The sequence below is a fragment of the Macrobrachium nipponense genome, chromosome 28 (genome assembly GCF_015104395.2).
Source record: "Macrobrachium nipponense isolate FS-2020 chromosome 28, ASM1510439v2, whole genome shotgun sequence".
NCBI classification, from domain to species: Eukaryota; Metazoa; Arthropoda; class Malacostraca; order Decapoda; family Palaemonidae; genus Macrobrachium; species Macrobrachium nipponense.
This window is the reverse complement of record NC_087217.1, coordinates 30524278-30540304: the sequence shown is the minus strand read 5'-3', so window position 1 is coordinate 30540304 and position 16027 is coordinate 30524278. Positions and strand designations below refer to the sequence as shown.

At 44.3% G+C, this 16027-nt stretch overlaps 1 protein-coding gene across 1 annotated transcript in view; it reads right to left on the bottom strand.

The window, feature by feature from the left end:
• LOC135201639 (sec1 family domain-containing protein 2-like) overlaps positions 1-16027 on the bottom strand; it is a 238259-nt gene that overhangs the window by 194573 nt on the left and 27659 nt on the right. The window contains exon 2 of the mRNA XM_064230729.1: positions 13744-13928. Within this exon, the coding sequence (XP_064086799.1) occupies positions 13744-13923 (180 nt within the window). The 5' untranslated portion in view covers positions 13924-13928. The remainder of the gene's footprint in view (positions 1-13743; positions 13929-16027) is intronic.

Below are 16027 nucleotides of genomic sequence, written 5' to 3'. Positions count from 1 at the left end.
TCCCCCAGTGTTGCTCCCAGCCTGTCATGGACGCGTCTGAGAACAACACTAGGTCTGGGCTCAGAACTTTAAGGGACATCCCTTCCGATAGCTTGACGGGATCGGACCACCACTTCAAATGCTCTTTGATCGACTGAGGGATTCTCAAAATCTCGTCTAGGTCTTTCTTGTTCTTCCAGTTGTCTGCTAGGAAAAACTGAAGCTGTCTGAGGTGCAGTCTTCCCAGAGAAACAAATTTTTCCAGCGAGGAAATGGTCCCCAGCAGACTCATCCATTCCCTCGCCGAGCATATTTCCTTCTCTAAGAAGACCGATACTTTCTCTAAGCATTTTAGCTGACGTTCTATGGATGGAAATGCTTGAAAAGCCACTGAATCCATCTGAATCCCCAGATACACGATGGACTGTGTGGGAATCAGATGGGACTTCTCGAAGTTGACAAGAAGGCCTAGGTCGTTCGTCAGCTGTAATGTCGTGTGAAGGTCCTCCTGGCACTTTTCCTTCGATGTCGACCGGATCAGCCAATCGTCTAAGTAGAGTGAGACTCTTATCTTCGAGAGGTGGAGCCATCTTGCTACATTTCGCATCAGAAGCATGAATATCATAGGGGCTGTACTCAGCCCGAAACAGAGAGCTCTGAATTGGAAGACCTGTCCTTTCAAGACGAATCTGAGGAACTTCTTGGACCGAGGGTGGATCAGAACATGGAAATAGGCGTCTTGAAGATCCAAGGACACCATCCAATCTCCTGGTCTCAGGGATGCTAAAACAGACTGTGCAGTTTCCATCTTGAATTTTATTTTCCTTACGAAAAGATTCAGCCTGCTTACATCTAGGACAAGTCTCCATCCTCCCGAGTGCTTCAGAACCAGGAAAAGCCTGTTGTAGAAGCCTGGGAGTCCCGTGATACAACTCTTTCTACTGCTCTCTTTTCCAACATTTGATCCAAAAGGTCTAACAAGATCTGCTGCTTTGAATTCTGATAAGAGGGTGAAAGGCCTATTGGCTCTATGCTTAATGGAGGTTTTGATAGAAACGGGATCTTGTAACCTTTCTCGATCACTTCGAGTGACCAAGAGTTCCCCCCTCTTATCCTCCATGCTTCTGCGAAAAGAGCGAGTCTCGCTCCGACTGGTGCCTGAAGGGCCGAAAAGTCATTTCTTTCCCCTGGTTTTTGAGGGGGGCTCTGCCCCTAGGAAAACTCCTCCCTCGAGCAGAGGCTCTTCCATGAAAGGGCTTATAATTCTTCCTGGAAGCTTGCGTGGTTCGTGAAGATGTCTGATCAGTAGGACGTTTCGAAGACCGAGACAATAAGTCCTGCGTCGCTCTTTCTTGGAGATTTACTGACAAATCCTTTACCATCGATTGAGGAAAAAGATGAGCAGAAAAGGGAGCGAACAACAGTTCTGCTTTTTGCGCAGGCGACACTGACTTAGCTGTGAAGCTACAGAAAAGTGCGCGTTTCTTCAGGACTCCCGACGCAAAATGTGATGCCAGTTTGTCGGAGCCATCCCTTACTGCCCTGTCCATACATGACAAAATACTCGCTAAGTCCTCTAATGAAATAGAATCTGGGCTTCTAGACTGCACATCTAAGACGCCCAAACACCAATCTAGAAAGTTAAAAACTTCTAGAGTTTTGTAAAGGCCTTTGAGATGGTGATCTATCTCTGACATTGTCCAAGAAACTTTTGCTGATGCCAGGTAAGATCTTCTAGGCGCCTCCACCAAGTTGGCGAAATCACCTTGTGCAGAAGAAGGGATTCTTAAACTTGCTTCTTCTTCTGTTTCATACCACTTCCCTGATCTTCCACTAAGCTTTGTGGGGGGAAGTGCAAAAGAAGTCTTGCCCTTCGTCTTTTTGGATTCCATCCAATCGTAGATTCTTTTAAAAGCCCTTTTAGTTGAGAGCGAAGTGGCCATTTTAACAAAGTTTGGAGTCTTCCTTGCCTTCGAAGAGGTTAGCTGCGAAGGTGGAGAGAGAGGAACTGGAGCTCGAAACTTCTCGGGAAACAAATCTTTTAAAAGGCAAGTTAAAGTATTATAATCCACAGAGGATGAGGTTGTAGGATCCTCCTCCTCTTCCGAGACAGGATCGCTTGACGATTTCTCTTCTAAGGGAGACGCAGACTTGTCCTGAATTGAGCGAGAAGAAACCGAAGTTTCACCTCCCTTTCGAAACGTAGGTCTTGCACTTGAAATGATATTGTTAAGATACAATAAAGTTTTGTACATACTTACCTGGCAGATATATACTTAGCTATAGACTCGGTCGTCCCGACAGAATTTCAAAACTCGCGGCACACGCGACAGGTAGGTCAGGTGATCCACCATTCCCGCCGCTGGGTGGCGGGGTCTGGAACTATTCCTGTTTTCTAAGCCATAATTTCTCTTCCACCTGTCTCCTGAGGGGAGGCTGGGTGGGCCATTAATCGTATATATCTGCCAGGTAAGTATGTACAAAACTTTATTGTATCTTAACAATATCATTTTTGTACAAGTAACTTACCCAGCAGATATATACTTAGCTGATTGGCACCCTTGGTGGCGGGCAAGAGACAGCTAAAAACAAAATAATACTTAAACTAAAGACATTAAAAAACAGGGAAAAAACAACCTATGTTCTTGGATAACATAATCCATAGTTCCTACCTTATTGGGCTAAAGACTTCATGACTACTGTCGATGAGTCTGCTTGCCTCAAGAGTTTCAACGAGGAATGAACCTATGGTTGAATAACTCTTTGGATCGTGTCAATGGGGGCTAGCCCGCTTACGCGACAGAGCCTATACTGGATCGTACCAATGGGGGCTGACCCACTTACATGGTAGAGCCTTGACCTTTATTTTGTCCAATATCAATGGAGACTCGCCCTCTTACATGACAGAGTTAAGGTTATTAAACAAATCACCAAAGAGCACTGAAGCCAATCCCGATCACCTGACATGTTAGTATTGTTACAATCTATGAATTGTAAGAGGGTCCCTATTTCCCTCTGACAATTACCAATAAAAACAACCACCAATAAACAGTAAATTAAGCCTTAAACTAAATAGGAAGGATTAGCCTCAGCCCCTTCTCCCAGACACGGAAATTCGCCCGAAAACATAACGCACCCCAGGAGCAAAGCACTTCTTTTTCGTACGAAATTTTAACGTCTCTTAGGTAGTAATTCGAGGCGAACACCGAATTACATCTCCAAAATGTCGACTCTATAAGAGCCTGAAGCGACCATGTTTTGTGAAATGCCATAGACGTAGCTATGGCTCTCACTTCATGAGCTCTCACTCTGAGAACCTTGAGATGCTCTTCTTCGCACTTAAGGTGAGCTTCCCTTATTACATCTTTTATGAAGTATGTAAGGCGTTCTTAGAAATCGCTCTTTTCGGATCTCTTACAGAGCACCAAAGACTTTCTTCTGTACCTTTCAGCAACTTCTTCTTCTCCAGGTAGAACTTGAGTGCCCTGACTGGACACAAAGTCCTTTCTAGTTCTCTCCCTGTTAATGAAGATAGTCCTTATCTCAAAGCTTCTTGGCCAAGGCTTTGAGGGATTTTCATTTTTCGCTAGAAAAAATGGTTTAAAGAGCACAAATCGCTGAATCCTTCTTAAACCCACTTTACCTTCCAAAGCTTGCAACTCGCTAATTCTCTTGGCTGTTGCTAACGCAAAAAGGAATAATGACTTTCTCGTTAAGTCTCTAAACGAAGCTGCGTGAGACGGTACAAATTTTTCCGACATTAGGAACTTGAGGACCACATCCAAGTTCCAGCTAGGCTTCTTGATTACATGTTCTTTCGTGGTCTCAAAAGACCCTTATAAGGTCATGAAGATCTTTATTATTTGTCAGATCTATTCCTCTATGTCGAAAAACTGAGGCCAGCATACTTCTGTAACCCTTCACTGTTGAAAACTGCCAGGTTACAGTCTTTTCTCAAATATAGGAAAACAAAATCTGCGATTTCAGTTACAGAGGTACTGGAGGAGGATATTTTCTTTCCCTTACACCATCTTCTAAAACAACTCCCACTTCGACTGATATACTTTAGAAGTGGAGACTCTTCTGGCTCTTGCCAATAGCCTTCGCCACTTCTCGTGAAAAGCCCCTTGCTCTGACAAGTCCTTCGACAGTCTGAAGGCGGTCAGACTTAGAGCGGGGAGGTTTTTTGTGAAACCTGTCGAAGTGGGGTTGTTTGAGAAGATCGTTCCTTAGTGGAAGCGATCTTGGAAAATCCACTAACCACTCCAGCACCTCTGTGAACCAATCGAGAGCCGGCCAGAAGGAGCGATGAGGGTCATTCTTGTTCCTTGCCGAGGCAAGCGAACTTCCTCAATACCTTCTCCTACTATCTTGAAAGGAGGGAAGGCGTATGCGTCCAAGCCCGTCCAATCTAGCAGAAAGCTGTCTACTGCTACTGCTTTTTTTTTGAGGATTTGTGCCGAGATCCTCGGGAGCAAGAGGTTTCTAATCTGTGATTTCTTGGTTGGTCGCGAACAGGTCTATGGGATTGGGGCTCCCCCACAGATGCCAAAGTTGTTGGCAAATCTGAGGATTGAGAGTCCATTCCGTGGGTAGGACTTGTTCTTTTCTGCTTAACAGATCTGCCCGGACATTTTTCTCTCCCTGCAAAACCTTGTGAGGAGAGAGATCTTCCTTTCTTGTGCCCAAATCAGCAGATCCTTTGCTGATTCGTACAGGGAAAAGGAATGCGTCCCCCCTTGTTTCTTTATATAAGCGAGGGCTGTTGTGTTGTCCGAGTGAATCTGAATCCCCAGACCTGAGACCTGTTCCTCGAAATGAACCAAAGCTAGATGGAATGGCTGTTAGCTTCTTTCTTGTTTATGTGCCAGGACACTTGTTCTCCTTCCCCCCCAAGTGCTTGACACTTCTTGCGAACCTAGGTCGCTCCCACCCTGAATCTGAGGCGTCTGCACACGCTAGGCGAGGGTTCTGTAAGCGAAGGGAGATTCCCTTGCTTAGTTTCTGTGGATCTAACCACCAACGGATATTCTCCTTGATCCCTTTGCGAGATTGGAAATGTATCTCCTAGATTGTTGGACTTCCAATCCCACTTCTCCTTCAGATAAAATTGAAGGGGTCGTAGGTGAAGTCTTCCTAAGAAACGAACTGTTCCATCGAGGAGAGGGTCCCCAGTAGCTCATCCATTCCCTCAGCGGAACAATGTTCTTTCCTTAAGAAGACTGACACCTTTTCTAAGCAGCGTTCTCTCCTTTCCTGCGAAGGATACGCTAGAAAATCCGAGAATCCATCTGAATCCCCAGATAGACAATACTGCTGCTGGGGAGTCAGCATGGATTTCTCGTGATTTTACTAAAAGTCCTAAGGACTTTGTCAACTTTAGAGTAACTAATAGGTCCTCCAGACATTTTTTCTCCGATTGGGCTCTTATTAGCCAATCGTCCAGATATAACGAGATCCTGATCCCTTCCAGATGTAGGCCAATAAGCCTACATTCTTCATGATGTATCCGAAAAGACTTGAGGGGGGCAGTCGAAAGTCCGAAGCACATCGCTCGGAACTGGAACACTTTCCCTTGGAACATGAACCTCAAAAATACTTCCTTGCCTGCCGGATGAATTGGCAACATGGAAATACCGCCATCCTGAAGGTCCAGGGACACCATCCAGTCGCCCCTGGACGAAGAGCAGATAGAACAGAGGAAGACGTCTCCATTGAAAAATTTCTTCTTCAATACAAACAAAGAAATTCAGGGCACTGACGTCTAGAACCGTCGTCCATCCCCCGATGCTTTCGGTACCAGGAATAGCCGATTGTAGAATCCTGGAGACTGGAGATCTTGAACCAGTTTCTACCGCTTCCTTGGAAATCATCTGTTCCACTGCTTGCCAACATAGCAAGCTTTCGGACCGGATCCGAGTATCTTGCGGTCAACTCCCTTGGAGTTGTCGTCAAGGGAGGATTTTTCCCTGAAGGGGATCAAGTATCCTTTTTTCAGGATAGAGAGGGACCGAGATCCGCTCCCTGCTGCGCCCAGACTTTGGCAAGTGGAGTAGCCTGGCGCCTACTTTCGTCTGGAGGACTTCCTGCTCATCTAGACTTTCCCCGAAGGACCTTCTAGATGGGTCTACTCCTTCTCTCTGGTCTGCGACCCCTCTAAGAGGGGACTCTAGAAGAGGAGGCACCTCGAAAGGGCTGAACAAAAGAGGGTCTCTCTTTTTTCTCTATAGGCCACTGCGGTCTAGGCACTGCCGTCTAAACTTCTTGGCTGAGTGCGTGAGGAGATCCTGAGTTGCCTTCTCCGTAAGAGAGTTTTAGAAACCTCTCTAACAGTCTCTTGTGGAAAAAGGTGCGGGGGGATAACGGTGCAAAAGAAGAGATGTCCTTTGCAAATGTGATACTGCTCTTGCTAAGAAAAAGAGCTAAAGACAGATCTCTTCTTTAATACTCCCGTTCCAAAAAGAGAGGCAACTTCCACAGAACCGTCCATGACCGCTCTGTCCAGGCAAGCCAGGACGCTCGAAAGTTCCTCCATGGAAACAAAGTCAGTGTCCTGAGCTCTCCTTCGCTAACGCTCCCAAGCCCAGTCCATAAAGTTGAAGCTTCTAGGGTTTTAAATAGGCCCTTTAGAAGGTGGTCTAGCTCACACATGCCCCAAGTCGCCTTAGCAGACAGCAACGACTTCCTCCTAGAAGAGTCCACTAAGGAAGCAAATCCGCATCTGCGGAAGAAGGCAGACCTAACCCCATAGGTTCTTTGGTCTCGTACCACCTTCCTGGTTTGCCTGTTAACTTGGAAGGAGGGCAGGAAAAAACTGTCTTGCCCGCTTCCCTTCTGGAAGTCAACCACTCTGAAAAAGTCTTTAATGCCTTTTTCATACAAAGAGCGGGGCGCATCTTGACGAAGGAAAGACGACTTGAGAGCTTTAGTGCTGGCCATCAACCGATCCTGGTGAAGGAGGGGTCCGCAGGATGAAGGGAGTCTCCGAACTCCTATAGCAGCAAAAGAGAAAGTCTCTTGTAGTCAGAAACTGCTACTCTACTGGCTCTTCGTCTTCCGTACCTGGTCCAACTGATCCACAGAAGGAGATCGTTTTGGAGTGATCTGGCTCTTCCCGGGAGAAGAACTCCTTTCCCGAGAAGGGGAGCGCGGAACATTAGCACTTCTATACGAAGAGTGAGGCTCCTGCCTGTCGGAAACACTCTTGTGCCTACTAGACTCTTGTTGTCTAGGTTCGTCAGGTTCGTGGCGCTTGCTAGGCTCCTGGCGTCCTGATTCAGGGCGCTTGAAAAGATCCCCGCGTCCTGATTCCTGACGCTTAACAGGCTCTTGGCGCCCTAACACTTGACGCCTAACGTACTCCTGGCGTCCTGCCTTCTGGCGTGCCTACTCCTGCGCCCTGACTCCTGGCGCCCTGACTCCTGGCGCCCTGACTCCTGGCGTCCTGCTCATAGCGTCCTGATTCCTGCCTTCTAGCGAATCCTGACGTCCTGAATCCTGTGTTCTAAGAGGCTCTTGACGCCCTTTCTTGCGTCTCTGCTCCTGGGTCCTGCATTGCTGCTTTGCTGTCTGGCTCCTGGTCCCTCAGACCCAAGGGATCCTGATACCTAAATCGGTTTTTCCGGTTCCTTGCACCTAAACCGATCGAGACTTCTGCTCGATTCGCGACGTCTCAGAGGGCGCTTCGGGGAAGACAGCCTATAGGGCGAAAGGGCTCTTCTCTCAGGAGAACAACTCCTATCAGACGAGTCTCTCGACGAAGGCGATAAACGCCCTGGAGATCGTGAGGGTTCTCTCCTATACGAAGCGGGGCGCTTAGCGGAACTCTTAACAGGGAGCGAGACATCCTTCCTCCTTGTAGAGTCCCTTAGCAAAAGAGCCTACGAGAGAAGCTAACTGCTCTTGCAGATTAACCAAAAACTTCTTCGTAGGATCCTGAAGAGAAGGCTCCTCTTGTCTAGTCTTCTTAGGTCCCGAAGGCCAATCCTCGGGAAAACGCTCTGGGCTGGAGTCAGCCGCGTCTCCTTTAGGCGCCTTCCAGGCTCTCTTCAAAGGGCGCGAAAGAGAGGCCGAACTCCATCCTCGTTTAGGAGAGGAAGAGTCTGAGGCCGAAAAACACTCCTTTAGGATGCCTTTTCCTGCGGCCAATCCGAGGGCAGCCTGGGACTTAACAACAGGATCTGCCGGAAGGGAACGCCTGGACCGCGGGGAATGGGATGTTCTGCATCCTCCCTGCGGCTTTCGACATTCCTCCTCCCCTGGTCCTGGGAGTTTGGAAGCGGTCTAGGCCTAGGAGCAATGAGGAACCGGTCAGGACGCCCCCTCCACGTGCACTGGGGACACTACACAAGTCACTATCACCACTCTTACCTTGGTTTAGAGCTCGTAGCTGAGCTTGAAGTTTCTTAATTGAAGCTTTTACATTTTCCCTCTCTGACGAAGAATCTTTGGATTCAGAACAGGGAGAAGCAGCTGAGGCTAAGGGAAAATTGTTAGAAGGAGAGTTAATTTCTTGTTCTAAGAGCAAGATCTACTAGATGACCTAGCTGAAGCCTTTCTCACTCTATCTCTCTCAAGCTTCCTAAAGCATATGATGATAATTCCATTCCATTCAAGCTCCGTAAGGTTCTCGCATTCAACCACAGGTGTTAATAAAAGAACATTCATTCTCCCTGCATTTAGCGCAAATACTATAGGATCTAATGCCGATTTAGGCAGCCTAACCTTACAATCTTCCCTACTGCAAACTCTAAACATAGGTGAAGCCTTAGCGTCAGACATCGTGAAAGAGTAGTCAAAACCAAAGTCGAAAAACAGTCCACAATAAGCGTATGCCAAGCCAGAGAAAAAACAGAATACGTCACCAAAAAACCAATCCAAATTCTCGGCAAACGAGTTGAAATCCAAGATGGAGGAACGAACAATAGGTGTTGTTCGTTCAACCGACAGAGAAATTATGGCTTAGAAAACGGGAATAGTTCCAGACCCCGCCACCCAGCGGCGGGAATGGTGGATCACCTGACCTACCTGTCGCGTGTGCCGCGAGTTTTGAAATTCTGTCGGGACGACCGAGTCTATAGCTAAGTATATATCTGCTGGGTAAGTTACTTGTACAAAAATAAATTTTGAAGAGGAGAGCCGGCTATGTTCTCCTAAACTTGACTTTCTCTCCGAATTTTCCAAACCAACGTCATACGATTTCTCTTGGCGAGCACCCATATTGTAGTTCCTACTACCTTGAAGCATAGGGCGCTTATCCTTCTGACTAGCGACCTGTTCTCTTCTTCCCACGGTAACTCTATGCATCGGACGCCTAGCGTCCTCAAAAGCGTCCTCATTTGCGTCCTGGAAAGCGTCCTGATATGAAGGACGACGAGCGTCCTTATTAGTAATACGCCTAGCGTCCTCATTTGCGTCCTGACGTGATGGACGTCGTGTAAACGCTCCTTTAATACGGTCTTGAGTTGTAAGAAGCCTCACGTCCTCAAAAGCGTCCTCATATCTTTCTTCTGAACTAACATTGTGAGTTTCAGGTCTATCCAACCGACGTTTACGACACCGAGCGTCCCGAGAAGCGTCCTTACGAGCGTCCTGATGAGTAAGGCGTTTCTTACGTCGAATACTATCTTCCTGCAAGCCAAGATTATTTTCTTCCAATTCTACTTCCGAGCGATCCCTCTGAACATTCTTCGACTCTTGGAAAAGACGACGGCCGCCTGTGCGACACCTAGTGTCTTTTTCTCTTTCGCCAATACTTCTAGACTCTATCAGCAGGACTGCTTGCGCGTTCCTGAATGAGTCGATGAGGTCTAGAAGGCGACGAATCAGAAGAGGACGAAGAACGAAGAGAAGCCGAAGGAGAACGTCTAGATTTCTTGATGGGTAGCCATAGATCTTTCTTACGACTACGCGATCTTTCTTCTTTCTTGGCGAAAAACGCATCCAACTGCTGTCGAATCGCTACGAGTGTCTTTTTTGATGGTGAAGATCCATATGATGGAATGATCCCTTGAGAAGAAGATGGGCGAGGGGACGCCTTCTTCCTTCTCTCCGGACTCGAATCAGGACGCTCAGAAAGCGTCCTGAATTTCTTATGTGGGATACTGTCTTTGAAGTCTTCCGGGGAAGAACGAAGCGTAAATCGAGGCGGAGGACGCTCTCGATCTCCCGATGAAGCGTCCTCTTCCGTAAGACCTTTCCTAAGAGGGCGAGAAAGACGATGGCCGCCTGTGCGACGTCTTACGTCTTCCTTACCACTCTCGATTGGAGAGGCCTTCCGAGATTCCCACCCACGATGAGGTGAGGACGTCTCGGAGGAAGAGAAGCATTCCTTCAAGATTCGAGCTTGCGCACGATCTTTGGCAGCCTGGGATGCGTCTTCAGGGTCTGCCGAAGGGACGCCAGACCCGTGTTTAATTCCCGTAACCCTGTGTTCTGGGAGTCCGACAGACCGATCTGACGCCCCCTCCACATCACTAGGGGCACCAACATTATCACTACACTTTTGCACATTAGATTGTAGCACTCGCATTTTATATTCAAGGTTCCGAATCGATTCCAAAATGGTAGAAAGGGCATTCCCTTCGGTAACGATCACTTCCTTATCTGAAGGTAAAATTACCAGGGTTATTGCGTAACATGTCTACAGCTATGTTAGATTGGGGCAACTTTATCCCCTTTGACTTTTTGACAGAAGCACTCCATTGAGAAGGAACCTCCTAATTCCTGTTCCACGCCTCAACTCTACGAATGTAATAAATTCAACTACACCTTCCATTCGACATTAGTTAACACTTTCACATTCTTTGCACCTATCATCCAACAAGCGAAAGCAGACATGCCCTCTACAATTCACACACACCGTGTGAGGATCTACCGAGGCTTTTGGTAGCCTCACCTTACACTCTTCTACACCACACTCTGAAACTAGTAGAACTAGATCCAGACATCTCAATTCTAAGAAAAATCAAAAGCAAAATCAAAATCCAAACCACAATAGCGTATGCCAAATCACTAAGCCAAGTCCGAAACCAAACGACAATCCAAATACTCAAGTGACAAATGGGGTTTTCAAAATCCTAGGCGGAGGTCTGTAAACAGTTGTTTACCGACCGCGACAGAGAAAAATCTGAATAGAAAATGGGAATGGTTCCCTGGGTATCCGCCTCCCAGCGGCGGGAATGGGTACTAACCACCTAGCCGACCACTGCGTTTGCCGGGAGTTTTGAAATTCTGTCGTCGTCAGAGAATACAGCTATATATATATATCTGGCAGGTAAGTGTCATGAACAAAATTGATGATTTAGCTAATAGAAAAGTGCAAACCTTGGCTGTTAGTATACATATTTGAGTGTAGTGTAGTTCTACTATTCATATCCTGAGTACGTAGTTCCTTTTAGCTGAACCCTGAAGTTGATATTTTAGCTGATGATACACTAATATGTATACTAACTTAGAAGTAAGCTGTTCCTTTTCTGTAATAAATGAGAGGTATGCTTATGGAGAAACCATTGCAACAGGTCACTGATCAACTTTTAGAATCAGAATGTAATTGTTACTTAAATTATGATCAGAATTTCTACAATGATGAAAGTATATTGAACTTAACATCCAGTTGGTAGAATTTACCATAAAAAAACTCTGTCGTAGGGAATTAAATGGCCGTATTGTTGTCCTTTGTTGTGGAATGGGAAAGTTTCTCATTTACTCTCAAAGAATGAAAATCTAAGTTGATATTAAGGTCTAATCTCAAGTAACTTAAAACAACATTCAGAATGTTTGCAGCTTGTTAACCAAACAATTAAGGAACAATTAAAGACAGGCATATATGATATAGAGGTGCTTAAAAGTGAGAATCCCCAACATTCTTTTTTACCACCCCTGCCAGTATTTAAACTTGATAAGGGTACTACCAAATGTAGGCTGTCAGATGTCTTTCAAAAGTTATAACTTTCAATACACCTCAGTTTTATCCGAAGAAAAGTCAGTGATCTAAGGGTTTTAATGATATATGAATTATATGTGCTTCAGTAAACTTGATGCTAAAATATGTACTATGTACGTATAGTGAAATAAACATGCAATTTCAACATGAAATCTATTCTTTTATTCCTTACATGATATCGCATTGCATTCATCATTTATCATATTGTGTTTCATACAGTATCATAGCTTGAATGCCATGGAAGACAATGCTACCAAAAAATTATAGGTAGGGCTCTCAATATGAAAATATCAACCAAAAGATTAAGACTATTAATCTTCGTGTAGTCACGTCCTGGTCACTTGAACAGTTGATGATGTCATCATTGTGATCATGATCCCTTAATAGAAGTAGTCTCATGGGGGAAAACTAAAATCCCTCAACAGAAGTAGTCTCATGGGGGAAAACTAAAATAAGACGTCATTATCATCACTATCATTATTGCTATCACCCTCTCTCATATCCTATAGTAGAAATCTCTGTGAAAAAAAATGGTTACTTAGAGAGACATTGATACCTTATGGGAGAAATTCCATTGGTTTTCTTTCACTACAATCTTTTCTCATTTCCTCCTATATGTATCCCTTTCATTATTCCTTTTAACTATATATTATTGTACAATCTTTTTTATATAGAAATTTCTACTATAGTGTAATAAAGAGGGCAATAGTAAATATAATGATAGAGGCAATAATGACGTCTTATTTTTTATTTTTCCCCCATAAGACTACGTACTTCCATCGAAGGAGTGTGATCATGATGATGTCTTGACCAGGACGTGACTCCATGAAGATGAGAGAGAAAGAGGTTATTATTCTCACTCTTTTTGGTTGTTATTTTCGTATTGATAGCCCTACTTATAATTTTTGGTAGCATGTCATCCATGGCATTTAAGCTATGAAACTGTATGAAACACATGATGATAAATGATGAATGCACTGCTATGTAATGTAAGGAATGAAAGAACAAATTTTATCTTAAAATTTCATGTTAATTTCACTATATGTATACATATTTTAGCATTAAGTTTACTGAAGCACGTAATTCCTATAATGTATCATTAAAATCCTTAAATCATTGGCTTGACGATGTTTAGTGATAAAACTGGATTACAGCAGAACTTGAGTCCGACATGCTAAAGTTCAAACAAGTCAACTATCGAAAAAGTTGTAATTAAGGAAAAATTGTCTACAAACTTGAGAAAAGTCTTAAATGCATGAAAATTGGTCTCAAAATGAAACCTAACATTTGCTAACTGTGCCAAAGGCTACCAAATGCAAAAATACTTCAGCAATTGGAAGAACCATCAACTAGAAAAGCGATAGAATTTCTAAACAAGCTGAATTCTCACAACTGAACCTCAGTCGTACACGGGCATAAATAAATTGAAGCTCTTTGCCGAGTTGTTCCTCTTTCACTGAAAGTGGGTTGAGCTAGTCACCTACACAAAACAAAGGAAGTGCTATAGCAAATTTCAAAATTTTAGCTGCCGTGCAATTTGAAACTATAGCTAAGTACGTAATTACTTGGTAAGTTACCTATAATAAATTATACAGCTAAGTGATAAAAGACCAAAGGGAAGTGAATAAGTACTAAATGGGGCTGAAGGGATATTGCAAAGAAAATAAAAATTTGTACCATACAGTGTGCCATCTGTAGGTAGGAGTCACAAGGGAACCATAACATTAATATTTCTGCTACCATAATTTAAATAAACTTTAAAATATTAACATCTGATTTAAATATCACATGACCACAAAATGATAGCTATCATACTATACCTCAAAAGACGAAAACTCTTTAACATTCTTTGCACCAGCTTCAACCAATCTGGACAGTCCACCACTCCAATGCAGACACTCAGCTGTTGAGTTGTCAATAAAAACAATAGAATTTTTAACTTTCTTGCAAGCTTCATTCCACCAGGCTTCCGATAAATGCTTCACACTAGCTGCCTGCATTGTAGCTGTAAAAGTAAAAATCAGCATTATACACAAAAATTTATATGAAACCTCTTCTTGACTCAACTACCAAAGAAAATATGATGAACCAAACACCCAGCTTCACCCTCTCTACAATACATAAAAATACTGGCAAATTAACTCTATGACGTGTATGACATGTCATGGCAGTCATATCAATATTCTTGCATAATTTTACAGATGAAATTACTCAAGCTGAAGTGAGTTAGTTGTTGAATATGGAATTTTTATTCTAAAATTAATACTATTAATAATACTTACCTGTATAATTTACCTAGCCCTAAATCCCCAAAAACCGCACCAAAATTTACCACATTGGCAACCCTGTTACCTCCTATTCTGTCCGCCAGTTGGCAACGCTGCCGTTGAAAGTTACAAAACCTTCCCTCAAAATCAGTTGTGATAGGCAGATCGTGGGGCAGGATGGGTGGGACTAGATAAATTATACAGGTAAGTATTATTAATATTAATTTTAGAATAAAAATTCCATATTAATAAACATCACCTTAATATAATTTATCTAGCCCGATTAACCACATTGAAAAGGAGGAGGGAATCTGAGTACAATTTCCCCTTTGGACAGAATAGGACATAAAACAATCAAAGAAATATATATCATAGGCAGTTAAAACTCAACCCAAGGTCTAAGATACTAACAACTCAAAGTCTCCTACCATAATGCCGCCAAACTGCGGTAGCACAGGACAAGTAGTAAGTGCATAGTCAGTCCGTCTGTACTAAAGTCAGGGTGACCAGTCAGACAATTGAGGACAGCAAGGCTGCACCCTGAAAGACTATCAAGCACTATTCTTTCCCTGAAGGATGAGTGTTTGGACTGTCTGGGCGATTCAAAGCTAAGCAAACCTTGGGGGTGTATCAGCGCAACCCAACGTCGCCAGCAGCGAATCGGCTCATGAGCAAAAAGGCGATTCAGTCCCAAAGGATGAATGCCTGACAGTCCAACCTGGTATCATGTTACACGATCATTGGGGGTGTATCAACGCAACCGACTTCGTCAACAAGAAACTCAGGGCTACTAAATGTCGCCTGATCTCGCACGAGTGTCTGACTCCAAGAAAACAGGTGAGACAAAAAGTAGATGGTGAGCGAGTCACCAGATGACGGCAGATGATCCATCGATTAATTCCCTGTCCAGGACAGTGGAAGAAGCATGAGTCGTCAGGACAAGCGAACCAGTAGTCCTAGGTCGGCATCGACTCTGGGAGAAGCGTAGTCGCCAGTGCCGCCAACCCAGTGGCTGGTCCCCATGTCACACTGACAATGAAGCAGCATGAGTTGCCAAGCAGTCAGTCCTTTGTCATCACAATACCTAAATACCAAACTGCCTAATTCCCATTATAACTAAGCCAAAAACTGCCATGGGTTATAATACAAAAACAAAAAACAAATATATACAACAAAACAAAAATTAATGAATAATATACAGGTAGCAACCAAACGTAAAACAGATAGACTACCTAATTCCCTCCTCTGACGACCCTGTCCTGCCATCACCACGGGCCCAAAGAACGAAGGTCGCCTAGAACTAGAGAAATATCCCTCAAGTAAAAAGAGGCAAAAACAGAATTAGAACGCCAAGTCGCTGCCTCAAGCACCTTGGCGACTGAGACGTACTTCATAAAAGCTACTGATGTAGCAACTGCTCTAATACTGTGTGCTCTCAGCGTCTGGTCTTCCCCGGCAGCCAAACCACCAGTTTTAACGATCAGATCTCTGAGAAAAAAGGATACACCATTCTTTGATATAGGTCTCTTGACATTTCGGGGTGAAACAAACAGATGACAGGGACGACCCTGAATGTCCTTCGTGCGGCGTAAATAGCATGAGAGCGCCCTAACAGGGCAAAGAACTACGTAATTCCTCATTTAAATTACCGAACAAGTCGACCAGCGACTTCAGTACGAAAGACCTGGGAATGGGATTATCAGACGATTCAGTCTTTGCGACAAATTCAGGAAGGTATGACAAAATCATGTCTTGTCCAGATCTGGCAACCAGAAAGAGTGCTTGCAGTTCACCCACCCTCTTGGCTGTGGCCAGCAAGACAAGGAAGAGTGTCTTA